This window comes from Juglans microcarpa x Juglans regia, chromosome 5D, assembly GCF_004785595.1.
Source record: "Juglans microcarpa x Juglans regia isolate MS1-56 chromosome 5D, Jm3101_v1.0, whole genome shotgun sequence".
NCBI lineage: Eukaryota > Viridiplantae > Streptophyta > Magnoliopsida > Fagales > Juglandaceae > Juglans > Juglans microcarpa x Juglans regia.
Window position 1 is genome coordinate 35,094,596 of NC_054602.1, and position 14,649 is coordinate 35,109,244.

The 14,649-nt window shown below is 34.2% G+C and overlaps 2 protein-coding genes across 2 annotated transcripts; one reads left to right on the forward strand and one right to left on the reverse strand.

The window, feature by feature from the left end:
- Positions 1-826: 826 nt before the first annotated feature.
- On the forward strand, positions 827-5,893 carry LOC121264909 (MACPF domain-containing protein CAD1-like). The gene is made up of 7 exons (XM_041168268.1): positions 827-1,480; positions 3,446-3,684; positions 3,768-3,963; positions 4,085-4,162; positions 4,554-4,737; positions 4,868-5,031; positions 5,180-5,893. Exons 1-7 carry the CDS (start codon positions 1,223-1,225, stop codon positions 5,813-5,815), a joined length of 1,755 nt encoding a protein of 584 aa, XP_041024202.1. The 5' UTR covers positions 827-1,222; the 3' UTR covers positions 5,816-5,893.
- A 969-nt stretch (positions 5,894-6,862) lies between these two features.
- Positions 6,863-8,152, reverse strand: LOC121264910 (expansin-A8-like). Its single transcript, XM_041168269.1, has 3 exons — positions 7,894-8,152; positions 7,487-7,799; positions 6,863-7,367 (listed from the first exon to the last, which is right to left on the reverse strand). The coding sequence occupies exons 1-3, from the start codon at positions 8,039-8,041 to the stop codon at positions 7,052-7,054; spliced, it is 777 nt and encodes a 258-aa protein (XP_041024203.1). The 5' UTR covers positions 8,042-8,152; the 3' UTR covers positions 6,863-7,051.
- Between the last annotated feature and the right edge of the window lie 6,497 nt (positions 8,153-14,649).

The window sequence follows — 14,649 nt, forward strand, 5'->3', positions numbered from 1 at the left end:
GAATGAGAAATTTTGAAACCCAGGTGTGAATTTTCAGCCAATACGACTTTTTTTTGTTTTGACGTCTGACTTTGACGATTTCTAAAAGGACCATTTAAAGGAATTCATAAAATAATAACATTCTCGCACTCCTGAACCACTGGATTAAATTTACACATCCATGTCCTTATTAATTATGACTCAACGGTCAGGATATCAGACAAGTGTACACGCAAAGAACAGCAGGTTTTCGTAAGGGGAAAAAAAAGACCCAAGTCAATGCTCCTCAATTCTATGATTTATAATATGGTCAAAAGAAAATTTCTATGATTTATAAGACAGCATAAGTGCCGTTCAATTTTTTTTTTTTTTTTTTTGTAAAAAATAAATATAAAATTTACCAAAAAAATTAATTTTTTAATAGAAAATTTTTTAAAAAAATAACTACATGATATTTACGCTATACAACATTGCTCCATTTCTAAATAAAATAAATATAGATAGAAGTCACTATTAGAAGTATCTATTTTACACATATGATATGACATTATCTAGACCACACATCTCTCTAAATAAATATTGATAACAATTAATTAAAAATAACTATATAATAAATATAAAGTATATACTATTATAATAACGTCTCTATAACATTACTCTTCTAAATAACCAAACAAATCACGAAAGAGAATAAAAATTGGATATTTATAGAAGTTAATATAGAGATGTCATACTGAACGAAATGTGAGGATAACCGGAGCGAGATTTTTTCGGATTTATTCAGATTTTAATTTTAATGTCCACTTCCAAACAAGGACAATATTTACGTGTATTAATCTAAAGAAACCTCGGTAGAAGAAAGAGAGACCCTGGGAGAGAGAAACAGACTTTGTAGAGAGAGAAAGTAGGAGACTTTGCAGAGCGAGATTGCACACGCAGTAGAGAGAGGGGCGGGTGTTTGATCTTTACTGGATTCAAGATCTAGAGGAGATCGCCATCGATTATTGCTTCGAGTCTTCATAGGGTCAACTTATTGGTAGAGCTAGAGAGGAGAGGGAAAGAGAATCGTTTGATCATTCGTTTTACTTGGATTCGTGAATTAAAACCAAAACACTTCAATTTCTTTTGGGCTTTCATGATTAAGTTCAATTAGTCAATCAGGGAACTGGGTCTTTTATTTGGGTGTATTTCACGAACTGGGTCTGCTTCTGATAAAAGAAAAAGTCAATTTTCTGATGAGAAAATGGAGGACAATGCAGCAGCCTTGCAAACTGCTGTAAACTCTGTACAGGCATTAGGGAGAGGCTTCGATGTCAACTATGATACGAGGTTGCTCTACTGTAAAGGAACGGCTGGGTCGAGGGTGGTTGCAGTAGACGAAGAACACACTTGGGATCTTCCGCTGTACGATGATATAGTTGTTTCCAATGTTCCCAGGGACATCAAGAACTCTCAGCAATCCCCTGGTCGCCAGATTTCTGGGGTTTGCAGTTTCCATGAGGTATGAATTTGTGTATCCTTAACTCTCTGTTTAGTTCATATATTTGATAACTTCGTCAAAATCTTGGATGTTAAAACGTAAGTCTTTTCGCCAATATTGGTCTTTTATTGTTCGTTTGCATTGTATCTTGTTTGGGGATTTATTGGCAACGTCATGCAAGATTAGGGTTTAGGATTTAAATCGGGATTGAGTTAGAGTCTTAGGCATAGTAGATCGACCGTGAATTGGAGACGTTGCTGCAGTACATAATACCCTATGAAGAGGGTGTGCAAGAAATCCGTTCATAGTTACCTATTAAGCAAGGAGGAATTTTCAACACCAGCTTTCCCAATTTGAGTATCCTGGGTAATTGCGTCTAACAAGGGAATTTTTATTTATTTCTTCCCAATACTTGTGTTAAATTAGCGATATATTTTTATACGCTGATAAATAGTCGTCCAACTTTTATCATCCGATTTTTCAATTATTTTTTAGCTTACCACAAAGAAACTGGAGAAAGACTTGCGCCTAATTGAGAATCTTACAATCCTCTAAAAAGAAACAGAAAATTTTACAATACTTTTTTTTAGTATTACTTATAAAACTTATCTTCAAAATGTTCGTCTAATTAAACAGGGTCCAAACAAGAGAGTCACCTATTTAGAAATAGAAAAAGATACAAGAAAATCAGTATGAGTTAGCCCATTACAGTCATTAGAGGCTGTCCAGAGGAAAAGAGTATTAAAACATTAGTTTTGAGCTCCTCCAGCATATGATTATGATCCCTCAAAGTTTGTATTGTTTTGTTCAGTCCAAATATACAATATTACGCAAACATGAACCATCTTCCACATTGTTTCAATCTGTGGGCTTCCTAATTCTCTTCGAGAGTAAAAAAGGTCAACTACTCTTCTGGGCATGACCCAAGCCAAACTGACTTGTTTGAAGAAGTCATTCCAGAAAGCACTTGCCATCTCAGTAGCAGTCATCTTAATTTGGTGACATGATACTCTGGTAGATATTACTTATCAAAATGATTTTTTTTTTTTTTATAAGTAATGAAATTTTATGCATCGAATGCAGTAGGCGAAGCCCATATACACATGAAGTATACAAGTGATACACCTAATTACATTCTAAGATTGGGAAATGAAAACAAAAACTCATGAACAGTCCCTCCACTGAGTAAAATAGCTGAAACCCATTGAATATTACTTATCAAAATGATAGTCTGATGGATATAAAAAATGACAGACTTTTCCTAGCAGTTATTTTTTAATTGCGGCAAAAGAAGAAAATTTTGCTCTAGAGATCAAAATTAATGGACTGTATCGTTGTTATCCCATCATATAGATTCTTAATCCTTAAAATCTCCTTGGCTCACTGTGCACTCATCTTAGCATTTTCACCAGCCAGAACATCAAGCTATCCCCTTGAGAATTTATTAAAAGGACATACTTAAAAGGGAATGACATGGACTTATTTAGGTCTAGTTGTATTGTAAGTGTTGATAGGGATTTTTTTTTTTATAAGAAAATTGAAAAATGCGGGATGCAACATGAGGACTTCCCAGGAGTTCACCGATTCTCGCCCAAGCATGCTTAACTGCAGAGTTCTGAGTTTTTTTAAGGGACAACATGCCTGGGCTTGTGATGGTGCGTGAGCCTGGGCTCAGTCTCCCAGTTTCTTGTTTTTGTTGTGAGTTTAGTGTCTGGGTTCTTTGTTCTTTTTTTTTTTTTTTTTTTTTTTTGGGGGGGGGGGGGGGGGGGGGGGGGGGGGGGGGGGGGGGGGGGGGGCAATGGTGAATGGGGCTGTTTATAGAGAAAGAAAGGATGAAATGCGGAATAGACGGTGTAAATATATTCTGAAAGTTAAAAGTGCATTTTGTACCAATTGTTAATGCTTTGAATGGCAGTTGTTGTAACATACTTTTACTTGTCAAAAAAAAAAGTTGTTGTAACATACTTTTATCTTGAATAACTGCAGATGGTGGAGTATTTTAATCAAAAGGCTAATCTATCTGGAAGTTTTCCACTAGGTAGTTTTAATTCTGCATTTAGTTTCACTGGTTCAAAGAATGTGGATGTTGTCACCACAAAGACCCTTTCAATGGATGGCTTTTATATTCCACTTGCCAAGGTTCAGCTTATGAAAACCCCATTGGTGTTGCAAGAAAATGTCAAGCAGGCGGTTCCAACTTTTTGGGACCCACCGTCCTTGGCGAGGTATGAATGTTGATATTTTTATAAGGCAAATAATGATTTCCTATCTCTCAATTGCTCATAGTTAGTATTTCTGTTTTTGACAGCTTTATTGAAAATTTTGGGACGCATGTCATTACATCTATAACTATTGGCGGTAAAGATGTCATTTATGTTAAGCAGCATAAATCTTCCCCTTTGTCAACCATGGAGATTAAAAAGTATATTCAGGATATTGGAAACCAGAGGTTTTCTGACATGGAAAGCTATACAAGTTCAGGTCAAATGAAAGTCAAGGATAAGGTTAGTTCCACGGAATATCTTCTTCTTCTTCTTCTTCTTTTTTCCTTCATTGGCTTTGGTAACTAATGACCTCTTTGGTAACTCTTTTGTTTAATTATCATTACAATATTTTATTTTGCAGGGTGTTGATCCTGGCTTGTTCAACAGCCAAGGAATATATCCTCAACCCACTGCTGCACCATATCTTACTGGGAAAGAAGTATGTTGAAACTTCAATTATTTATTTATAGACTCACCAGCGCTCTTGATACACCTTTTTCCTTTTCCTATTTTTTTTTTTTTTAAGTATTTGTGTTCTTTTCAATGAGCTTGTTCATAGGAGCTTTCATTTTCCTTTACACATTTGCATGAAATGCACTCGTATCTTCTTCTTTTCCTTTTTGGACAAAAAAGATACTCTGCTGATGAATATTGCCCTAATTTTTGTAATTTTGAGATATTTTGGTGCTGGAGATTGGATAATAATATTTGCATGGGTGGCAGAGCCCAAGTTTTTGTTCACGGTCAGGAAATGTAATTTGTTTCTCATTAGTCATTGAATCACTAACTGTACTTGAACTCATGATTTTATGGAACCTTAACTGATTCAGGATGTGACAGTCATCTTCCGGAGGAGGGGAGGAGATGATTTGGAACAAAACCATACCCGATGGGCAAGAACTGTCCGGTCTTCCCCAGATGTCATTGAGATGAGTTTTTCCCCTATAACAGCTCTCCTTGATGGAGTGGCAGGAAAGGAGCATCTAACTCGTGCTATTGGTCTCTATCTCGAATGTAAGGCACCCTGTGCTTAATGATTGATGAGCTGTAGTTGTTTAATCTCATTTGCTCAACAAAGATTCCTCACAAGTGTCTTTTTTTTTTTTTTTTCTTTTTTTAATTCCTTTTGAATAATTGTGCACAGATAAGCCTCAGGTTGAAGAATTGAGATATTTTCTAGAGTTTCAGATTCCTAGGATATGGGCCCCTGTACATGATAGGATTGCTGGTCACCAAAGAAAGGAACCTGTTTGCCCATCTTTGCAATTTAGCATAATGGGGCAAAAACTTTATGTTAGCCAAGAGCAGGTATGAACTTTGGCAATTTATGACACAAAACATTAGTCTCACATTTTTTGGAAGGCTTGGAAAATACTTTTTCTGTCTGTAATAGGCATTCCAACTCCAACTCCTGACTCAGTGGATTTAAGCAATTTTTGCCTTTATGTAAATGCAGATATCAGTTGGGCGTAGGCCAGTAACAGGCTTGCGATTATTTCTAGAAGGAAACAAACAGAATCGCTTATGTATCCATCTTCAACACGTGGCATCTCTTCCAAAGATCCTTCAGCCATACTGGGACACCCATGTGGCTATTGGTGCTCCCAAGTGGCAGGGACCTGAGGAGCAAGATAGTCGATGGTTTGAGCCAGTAAAATGGAGAAAGTTCTCTCATGTAAGTACTGCACTGGTTGAGAATCCTGAAACCTTCATAGGCGACCTCGCTGGTGTCTACATTGTCACTGGAGCTCAGCTTGGTGTGTGGGATTTTGGGTCGAGAAATGTCTTGTACATGAAGCTTCTGTATTCTAGGTTGCCGGGCTGTACAGTACGAAGATCCTTGTGGGACCATGCTCCAAATGATAAGTCAAAGAAAGTTGTGTCCACGGATAGTAATGGTAATACGGATGACTCAAGTTCAGGTTCAAGGGGAAACTTGGCTGGAAACAAGTTGGTTAAATTTGTTGATACATCAGAGATGAGCAAAGGGCCAGAAGATCCTCCAGGTCATTGGTTGGTTACTGGTGGAAAGCTTGGTGTGGAGAAAGGGAAAATTGTCTTGAGAGTCAAATACTCCTTGCTAAATTACTGAGTTATCTATATGGTTTTGTATGAATGATGTGCAGTACTGGCTTTTGTTAGGTACAGCAAATGCTATTTTTGATGCGTATATAATTGTGTTCATCATGCATTTACTTTTGCAGTGTAAGACCGACCGAGTCGAATGAGGATATCTGACAGGACAGGATGTGTTTTTAGGTGGTTTTGTAAATTCACTTTTGGTGGCTGGAATCTGTAGAACACTTCAATCTCTCTATTTCCCCAAAGGACCAAGAAATTTTCGGTAGTCAAACCTAAAGAGGGTGTCCTTTTTTCTTCCCCTCTGCAGAAGAGTTTCTTTCTTTATAATGTTTCCGTTTTAGCCAAGTTACCGGCTCCAGAAATTTTGCAAATTCCGAACAGGACAAGATGAAATAAAAAAACAAAGGGATCTCCATCTTTTTTAGTTATGGGTCCTTGTTTTTTCTTTTTATAGAAAAGGTTTGTACACGTACGTCATGAACACTAATTCTGTTCCCTTCATCAGTGTACGTCCCATGCATGCATTCCATTCGTGCATGTATCGGATATCTTTTTTCTTTCTTGATTTTTGTATCCTTCCCTTTTGGAGTAATAAATATGTATTAGTATTGAGTAATATTATATACAGTGGTGAGTGTGTAAGTGCTATCTAATTATTATGAAAAAGAGTGAGGTCTACTATTAAAAAATTAATTTTTTTTTTATGTAAGTCACGTATTTATTCATTTTTTTCAAAATGCTTGTGCGGCGCTTGCACACTTACGACTGCAAGGAATTTGACAATAACTTAAGCCCGCAGTTTCATAACTTAAGGCCGCAGTTTCAGTTGTTTTGAGGATGTTTTTCTTTCTCTTTGGATGTTGTGGAATTGTGGATGGGGTTATCGTTTCCAATTTATGGAATGCTTTCGTTCAAACTTCTCATTTCCCTGTTAGGGCGCCCATCGTTCTTTCAGGAAACTGGACCATCCCTCTCAAACTGAAATATAGCATAAACAGAGGAGGAGGACAGGAAGAGGAAGAAGAAGATAGCATCCTAATAATTGTAATATAATTCAAAATTCAGGTGGATGAAATTGAAGATACTTATTTAACTCAACACTCAGTTTCAACCAAGTTACAGATTTTTATTTTTATGTTATAAACAAGCCTAGCAGGAGCAGGCTTTTTGTCCCCTTGGCATTAACTTACCAATTATATCTGTACTCTCTCTCTTCAGTACTCTTTAAACAAGTTTTCATCAACATTCAGTTTCTCAGGGGTACCTGGTTTCCTTCGAAGGTCTGTCCGAATTCCCAACCGGACGGCGCAACATCGTAGCTAGTGACGGTCCTGCCATCACTGGTGGTGACCTTGAAGGAGAGGCTCTGGCCATTGAGGTATGAATTGCTCTGCCAATTCTGGCCCCAATTTCTTGACATGGTTTTCCATCCTGTCTTAGACCCCTTGATTGACACCGTCCGGACATCGCCAGCACCCCCAACATTTGTTATCAGTACCAAGTTGAAGTAAGAATGGCCATTGATGGTGAACCTTATGCCTCCTTTCTTCACACACGGGATCCTGATCACAAAGCATACACATGCATCCATATTTATTTGAGGTCGTTGCTTAATTTGAAACAAAAACTTCAAGAATATATATATATATATATATATATATATATAATATGATCGATTTACCTTCTGAAGACTACGGGCACAATTCCAGCTCGATACTTAGCAATGCGCAAGAAAGCAGGCTCTGCCAAATCGAAGTGTTGTAGAGGGGGGTTGCACCAGCCACCATTGTCGTTAGAGAGAGCATAGTTAGGAGGGCAAAAGTTGGTGGCGGTGACGGTGATGGTGCCGGGGAGGCACCATTTGGGGTCGTCATTGCATCTCAATTGGTAACAAGCTCCGCAGCTGAAGCCATTGTTGAATAGAACAGTGCTTAGAGCTGCAGTGCTAATCCCATATCCCTGGCTGTACAAGTTGCCATATCCGCATGCTCCCCCTGCATTAACACGACTACTTTATATATAAGATATTCGTACCACGCCATGTATATTGATATATATAAAATCATGACAAGCTTTAGGCATACGTACCCATTGTGCCAGAAGCGTCACTGCCGCCGTAAAACGTAGCGTGGGCGCTGTGCCAGCCACCGTAGTCTCCATAAACGCCATGAAGACTTAAGTTGAATAGAAACATGATGAGTGGATAGAGAAAAAACTGCATTCCTATGGCAGCCATAATCGCAAATGTTTGCTTCTGTAGGTGAGTCTGTGTATGTATGTGGGGATCTAATTCGATCGGTGAAGAGAGAGCTACTTATAATAGTAGCGCTCATGATAAAAAGAAGAAGAGAGGAAGCTAATTTATAGTACCAGTGAATTAAGAGTTAGAGTGGGGGGGTGATGATGAGAGGGATCGAAGAAGATTGATCAAAAGCAATTAATTAATTAAGTTTAATACAGACCATGAATGCAAGGTGGAGCTTGATCTAATGCACGTTTAAGCTGCAGCTAGCTAGCCAGCCGATCGACCAAACTGCCAATGAGGTGAGTTAATGAATATTAATTATTATTAGGTGAGTTTTATATATATTCATAAATATTGCCAGCTTAAGCTTGTACATATATACATACATATATAAAACTATCATGTCATATTGTAAAATCAGTATTAATATGTGGACTTAATTAATCGTCTAAATTTTGTAATGACTGTATATATATATTTGCTTTTACATGATTAATTACAACATCTCTTCTTATTAAAATTTTAAATTTAAACGTAATAATATATTTATCTTTAAATTAAATATATTTTGAATATATATATATATGTATGTATAAATATATTCTTATTTAATTTCTCTTTTTGAAGAAAAGAATCATGGTCAAAATGGGATCTCCTCCTCTTCTTTTTTTTTTTTTTAATTTTCCTTTCTAAAGCCGCGTGCATATATAAATATATCATTACGTAAGCAAAAATATTAATTATTTACCTATTATAAATTGAGATGGCCGCCTGCAAAATCATGATCTGTACGTGCAATATATATATATATATATATATATGATATTAGGTTTGCGTCTTCACTTTAATTGGTCAAGTCCATAATCCCATCAAACATGTGCATATGATCCCCCTTCTCCCAAACCTACAAAAGCTAGTTATCCGTGAATTTGACCTGCAATTTGAATTATTTGTCACACAAGCAGACAATGTCATGAAACGTCATGACATTTTGCCTTGGTTAATGAAATGTTAAGCCCTACGTACGTACATTGGGTGGGTGCGTAATAGGAAATTAGGAATGCCATATACGTACAATTGAGTTCAAACCCATGGGCTTAGTTAATTATTTGTATCAAACGTGAAAATAAATCTCACTTAGATTCAGAAAGTATATCATCTCATCTCATTATTACAATTTTTTCAAATTCTCTCACTTAAAATATAATAAAAATTCAACTTTTTTAAATTTCAATTCAATTTTTTCAAATTTTAAAATAATAATAATATTAAACAATAATATTTTAACAATATTTTTTTTTAACTTTTATCTTTTATTTAAAATCATTTTATCTCATCTCTAAATCTAAATCAGAAATTATTGTCGAGACGTACAAACGCCATAACAAAAAAAAAAAAAAAAAAAGATCACCTTTAATTTGCAAATAAAATGGATCGAAGACTGATCATCTGTTGATCTCAATTGATCAAAAAGCTATATATTATTTCGACTCTCGAAGAAAAATAAAATATATTAGAAGATCATCTAGAACTAATGGGATCGAAGTACTACTGTATCATATATGCACGATTAATTAATGAGCCACCAAGATTATCAGTCTTTAATCCATATATTAATACGCTGCATTAATTTGGAAAATTTTATATATGAATTACTACTAATGCATGTATAAATTAATATATATTTTATGCTTATTCAAATTAGGATAAATATCCAACCGATCGAGTGGTCAAACCTAGATGATCAGGCTTTGAAATTAGAGTCACGAGAGATGGCAAAGATATATATCATGTTACACCTGTACATAGACACGAGATTTGACTGACGTGTCCACTGTTCGTTGGAAAGTTAGTCATATGTAGGAGTCATTGATTGGGTGGCCGTTGACATGCTGGCCGGCCAAATAAGGATGTCCAGTTGGGAAGGTGGCTACGTGTCGAAGATGCTAGCTGCTACGTACGTACGTACGTACGTGCATCACGGGATATTATGTGTACGTGTTAATGATCTTCCCATCCAGCTTGTTGCCGCAGGTTTGAGAGGTGAGACAAACCTCTCAATTGAACTTATCATTGTATATTTTTTAAATCTTCATATATAATATAATAAATAATTAACTTTTTTAAATTTCAATTCAATTTTTTTAAATCTCAAATAATAATAATATTAAAACATAATATTTTAAACTTTCAAATAAAATACAAAATTTCCATCTCACCCTTAAACAATTATCAATCTTTCACACGTACATATATATCTATATCTATACTATATATAATAAGTATCGATAGCCATGAACAGGTGTTTTGTCATCCTCCGTGTAGCTGTCATTTTTTGTGTGTTTTCTCATTTTTATCTATCTATTTTGGTGTTTTTGTCCGTTTAACTGGGGCTATTTTGGTCTTTCAGGGTATTTTAGTCTTTTTATTATTTCCTTTTCCGAGATATATACCTGGTTTTAACTTAAAATCATCTCTCTCTCTCTGCCTCTATTGTTCGATTTTAACTCTCTCTCTCTACCTTTTTGCTTCCCGAAAGCTCTTTCTTCTCTCTTTTCGCTCTGCCTTTTCCCTTTCCGAAAGCTCTCTCTTCTCTCTTCTTTGTCTGCATCTGGGTTGTCTTCTCGCGGCTCCTCTCTTCTCCGAAAGCAATGCTCTTTCTGTCTGGCTTCTCTCTCTGGTTTGTTTTTTTCGATTTTTTTTTCCTTTTCGGTTCTGTTGGTTTGGGAATTTTACAACGGTTTGCTGGGTTTTTTTTTGGGTGTCGTTCGTTTAGAGATTTCACATGGGTTTGCATGTTGGGTGTTGTTTGTTTGAGAGGAAATGAAGTTTTCTCTTCGCATTTACATGTTGTGGGTTTTTTGTATTTTTTTTGTTTTTTACAGAAACATTAACTTTTTTCTTCAGATTTGCATGTTGCGGGCATGCATGTTCTGGGTTTTTGTATTTTTTGTGAAAAAATATTTTTTTTCATGGGTTTGTTAGGTTTTCTTTTTTTATGTTGTTTGCTGTTTATTTTTTCGTGTTTTTCATTTCGTTGATGGTTTTTTTTGTGATTTCTTTATCAAAGATATAATTTTTTTGGTTGTTTGATGGATTTTTTTTTCCTTTTTTTGTGTATTTGCATGTTGTGACTTCTTTGTTTTCGGTTTTCTCTCTTCGGGTTTGTTATTTGTGGCACTGGGTTTGTCTCTGTTGATTTTTTTTTTTCTGTGGATATGCATGTTGTGAGTTATTTTTTCTCTTCGTTGATAGTTTGTCTTCGATTTTTTTGGTCGTTTGATGTTTTTTTTTTTTTTTTTTTTTGTGGATTTGCATATTGTGAGTTATCTGAGTTAGGGTTTACTGTCTTCACATTTGTTATTCTTTGTTGATTTTTTTCGTGTAAATTTGCATGTTGTGAGTTATTTTCTATTCTTTTTTTTTTTTTTTTTGTTATTCAAATGTTTTTGAAAAAATATATTTTTTTTTCTCTTCGTTGATGGTTTGTCTTTGAGTTTTTTGGTTGTTTGATGGTGTTTTTTTTTTTTTTTTGTTTGATGGGGTTTTTTTCCTTGTAGATTTGCATGTTGTGTGTCGGAGGTTTTTTTTTTGTCGTGTAGTTAGATGGAAGTCAGTTTATGTTTAGTTATTTGCTTTCCTTTTGCCTGTTATTTGCTTGCATGTTGTGGTTTTTGTAGCTTTTTCTGCACTGCATGTGCACTATTAATTTTTTATTTGCTTTCCTTTTGTATGTTATTTCCTTACATGTTGTGGTTTTTCTGGCTTTTTCTGCACTATATATGCGTTATTAATTTTTTATTTGTTTTCCTTTTGTATGTTATTTGCTTGTATGTTGTGGTTTTTCTGGCTTCTTCTGCACTGCATGTGCGTTATTAATTTCATGCACTAGATGTAAATTTCTTGGGCTATTTAGTTTGGGGATTGTGTTTGTAAATTTTTTTCATTTCTATATAAATCTTTGGTGATTTTTTGTTATAATTTTATAACTGTATTTATAAAATTAATATATAGTATGGAACTGATTTTAATAAATAGATTTCCTGTATATAACTGTTTTATATTATTTTTGTTTTATTAAATTGTTGTCTTTTTCATTTGATGTTATGATGAGTAACTGGTTTTGGCCTTTTGACTAACTGGTTTTGATCTTTATTTCAGGATGGTGTCTCATTTTTTATAACCTTTTGTGATTTGTTTGCATTATTTTATTATTTTTTATTGTGAATATATTTATTGTGTGACATTAACTTTTTGTTTATTTTTTTTTAGAGGGTTTCTTACAATAGTATTTACATTGGAGTTTTACTTTAAGGTTTGTTTTTCTCAACTATTTCGTTATAACATGTGATTATTAATTTATCTATCTATATCTATACTTCTATATCTATCTATACTATATATAATAAGTGTCGATAGCCATGAACAGTGATCTTGTTGTCCTCCGTGTAGCTATCCTTTTTTTGTGTGTTTTCTCCTTTTTATCCATCTGTTTTAGTGTTTTTGTTTGTTTAACTGGGGCTATTTTGGTCTTTCAGGATATTTTAGTCTTTTTATCCTTTCCTTTCCCGAGATATATACCTGGTTTTAATTTAAATCTCTCTTTCTCTCTCTCTACCTTTATTGTTGGATTTTAAGTCTCTCTCTCTCTCTCTCTCTCTCTCTCTGCCTTTTCCTTTCATGCATTTTTTAAGTTCTGCTTCATTCATTTTTTTATTCAGCTGTTCATACTTTTTTTTCCCCTTTTTGAATTTATGCACTTGATTGTTTAGTTCTTTGAAGGAATTTGGGTTGTGGATTTGGATATTATGGGTTTATGTGTTTTGCCATGCATTTTTTAACTTCTTCATGTACTATAAATATCTTTTTCTGTAGTAACTATAGAAAATATAATTGTTAACTATGGACCAGAAAAAACATTCTATATTTTTATTTGTTAATAAAAATGCTTTTATAAATTGTGATTCTATTGTTGGTTTTTGTTTTTCTTTGAATTTATGTACTTGATTGGTTTAATTCTTTGAAGGAATTTCTTTTCAACTTTGATTCATTTTGTTTTGTGGAGTTTGAGTTGTGTGAAGTTATTTTTTTAGGTGCAATGCAGTGTTGTGTTTTCCTGTTTATATAGGGATCGTTTGGTCTTTTTTGAGGGGCTATAGGTTTTGCTTTAATGAGACCCCATCGATGTGGCAGGGTAATCCTCACTTAGATGGCTATATTGCAGTCTATGGTACTTTCCGCAGAAGGCAATCGGGGTTTGGGTGGGGTTTTACAGCCATTCGATGCGAATGGTTCTGTTGCTTTTGTGGTCGGTTTTTTTTTATTATTCTTTTTTTATGGCATTTTTTATGTTGCTTTTTGACTTGCGTTTTTTTTCTTGTTGTCGATGATGCACTTCGTTATTCTGAAAAGAGGTAAGTGGATTTTTGTCCGGCAGTCCCATGTTTGTGGTGTTATTTTTTTTTTTTTTTTTTTTTTTGTAGAAGTTTTGATGAAAGATATGATTTTTTGTTTTTATTTTAAAAAACTATGATCTTTTATCATTTAATGGATAGTATTTGTTTGTTTGTGGAAGAAATATATGGATTCTTTTCGTTTGCTATACTGTGAAAGATAATTCCACTTTTTTTTAAAGATTTAAAGCTTTTTTTTTTAAAGACCGGTTTAAATAAGTGTTTTGATGCATATCACTTGTTACAATCAGCTCTGATGGCAACGTCATGTCTGAGACACGAGAATTTTTTTTGTATTTCATTGCTCGTTATTATTATATTGGTTATGTGATGTCTTTTTTTTTCCCTTGTTTGTTTATATTTTCATTTGTGTATTTTTTATTGCAATGTTAGGTTTTTTTTCCCCTGTGAATTTTTGCTGTATTTCTTTTTGAAGTTTTTTTTTGTTGTGTCATTTGTTGTTCTGTTTTTTCGTCTCTTATGCTGTAGTATTTTTTGAGGTATATTTACCAATTTAAAGTTTTTACATCTGAACTTGTCATTCTGTTTGCTCCAAAAGAAAAGAATATAAATGATGAGAGTTTTCAAAAAATGATGAAATTTTTTGACCTAGTTGTCTACGGTAATCATCTTCAAATGAAAGAAGAAATTGTTATGGTGTCATTTCATGATCTGATGAAAATCCTCCTTATTTATGTTCTTTCTATTGGGATTAACAGTTTGATGAGTTGGATAGTGCGTGATGTATACTTGGTTTGTATGTTATGGTTGTTGTGTGATATATTCTTTCAATCGAATAAAGGATACCATTTGTTATTCTGTTTGTTCTGTAAAATAGAATTTAGATGATGAGGGTTTTCATGAGATGGTGAACTTTTTTAGTGTAATTGCTTGCAATGATAATCTTCAAATGAAAGAAGAAGTTGGTCTTATTGCACCATCTGACAAAAATCCTCCTCATTTGTGCTCTTTGTATTGGAATTAACAGTTTGATAGAAAAACCTTGATCATTGTTTTCTTTGAATTTTTTTATTTATTAACTATCAAATGCTTTTATGTGAACATGAAAGTATCAAAATTGTGTTGTTATGTAAATATGAAAGAATTGGAATTCTCTATTATTTACTTTTAAGGCTTTTTTTTTTT